At 31.7% G+C, this 2,215-nt stretch overlaps 1 protein-coding gene across 1 annotated transcript; it reads right to left on the reverse strand.

Annotated features, from left to right (window-relative positions):
- Nucleotides 1–224: 224 nt before the first annotated feature.
- Nucleotides 225–1,948, reverse strand: LOC130743058 (uncharacterized). The gene is made up of 3 exons (XM_057595162.1): nucleotides 1,881–1,948; nucleotides 1,182–1,299; nucleotides 225–665 (listed from the first exon to the last, which is right to left on the reverse strand). The coding sequence occupies exons 1-3, from the start codon at nucleotides 1,943–1,945 to the stop codon at nucleotides 528–530; spliced, it is 321 nt and encodes a 106-aa protein (XP_057451145.1). The 5' UTR covers nucleotides 1,946–1,948; the 3' UTR covers nucleotides 225–527.
- Between the last annotated feature and the right edge of the window lie 267 nt (nucleotides 1,949–2,215).

Below are 2,215 nucleotides of genomic sequence, written 5' to 3' on the forward strand. Positions count from 1 at the left end.
TTTCTTCTTCATAATATTAATCCAACCATCAAACGAAAGTCAAGTTCCTCTCATGTTTACACATAATCCTGTGCGTGAGTTGAAAATTATTTATTTATTTAATTCTAAAACCCTGGGTCTTACAAGTTTCACCTCCAATTGATGCATATAAAGTATACTTTTAACCTTAAGTGTAATGCATTTCTGATAAGAAGTTTATTCATGAATAGAATAAATCACAAGACATATTTTCTACCACAATCCTTATATTATGAAAACAAGAATGGTTATAATCCTAAAACTTAAGTGATTATAAAATTGAATGTAGGCTTGTAGTAAGACTTTATAGAAGAGTACAAGAAAACTAGATACAACAGAGTAAACTCTATCCTACATATGGAAACAAATATTAGCTTTTTTAGGAAGAGTCACCCTACTCTAAACAATGTCAAGCAAAATAGTTAATCTATATTATTGTGAGTCACACTGGACCCAAAAATATCCACCACCGACAATAGTGATTGATCTCCTCGCTGCAGGTACTTGTATTATTTATTTTCAGAGGCTGCTATCAGAAGACTGATTTGTTGCACGCAGTTCTTATTTTCAGATGTATAACCTGTCTCGGAACATGTTTCTTGCCTACATTCCTTTATATGAGAACTCATAGAATTAGAAGCTTTATCCTGAAAGAAGAATCCACACAACATATGATCAATTAAACTTTCTAATTGAACTGGAGAAAATAGTAGATTGAATAAAAGAAAAATAAAAAATAGGAGACACAAAACACACGGAAATGTAACCAATAGTTTAAGAGACTAAGAACTGAACATAACATAATCACAAAAAGGAGGCAGAGAGGCAAGAAAAATGACCACATACATAACATAAAAGCACAAAGACAGAACAATGCAGCTGACAATTCCTTCCTTTTACTTTTGCTGCACTTCTTGAACTGATTTTCAATGTTTATCCGAACACACTCTATGTGTTTGATTAAAAGTAAAAATTTGTTGCTTTCATGTAAAGTAAGATACAATTTACAAAAAAGAGAAACAGTAGATATAGAATAATCAAGAGTGCAGATTTATAGAAGTTATTTCTGATACCAGCATGTACCATACTTGTGTATAGCAAATAAAAAAGGAAGGTAAAAATTATGGGAACAAAATTAAGGAGAAGACAGTGTGTATACGTACTTCTTCACTTATCTTTAGCTTTTTCCCATGTTCAGTCTCTTCCCCTCTCCTGGTTGTTCTAGGGTTTTGATACTGTGGATACAAGTCTGCTAGAATCTTACCACAGTAGTCACATGACCTGTAATAAGATCATTGAAAATCACATAAAACAATTAATGACATAGTAACATAATTATTTTCTCAAATCCTACAATCTCAGCAATTAATCCTGTTATCAAAATCTAACATTCCCAACAATCCTACTAATAGCATGTTTGGATCAGCTTCTCTTTATCCAAAATCAATTGTAATACCTAGAACCTACTCATAGAAACTACTCCCAAGAATTGATTTTGACTTTCAGAATCAATCTTAGAAGAATTTTCAAAAACATGCACTAATTTGATCAAGACCTTTTCTAAATAATCAAATATCAATAACAACATCATACATAGAGATGTGGTTGCCCCCTCTTTCCACAATATACAACTAACCTAACGAATAAGATAATCAAATACTCAAATAGTACTAGTGAAGTTGTGCACTTTTTGAATAATCAAACCCAAAACGAATAGAGAGATAAACAAGCTAGATCCGATAAGGATTATAACATAAGTTCGAAGGAGAAAATCATCATCTATTGGGAGGGACGGTAACAGTTTCACGCATTTACACCCGTTAAGAAAAAAAAAACAGAGAAAAGAATATGAAATTAGTTACATGACAATCACTTCAAATCTGGTTAGAGTTTCCCTGCAACAATGGTCACACCAGGTCATCATCATGACTTCGTTATTAGTGCTACAGGCTTAGAATGCTGTATAAATAGGGCTTACTCCTTGGAAAGCAAGGAAACAAACACGCTTTGACTTGGCATGTCCACATATATATACCTGTTTAATAATTAGAGTTTAAGAGTAACACCATATCTTAATATAATCTTTAATTTAAATTAAAATCTTTTAAATTCATGATGCATATCTTTTTTAATGATCTTAAATAATATTAAGCACGCTATCTTATTTTCAAGATATTGCCTTTTCTCCTCTGATATT

This window comes from Lotus japonicus, chromosome 3 (assembly GCF_012489685.1).
Source record: "Lotus japonicus ecotype B-129 chromosome 3, LjGifu_v1.2".
In the NCBI taxonomy this organism is placed as follows: Eukaryota; Viridiplantae; Streptophyta; class Magnoliopsida; order Fabales; family Fabaceae; genus Lotus; species Lotus japonicus.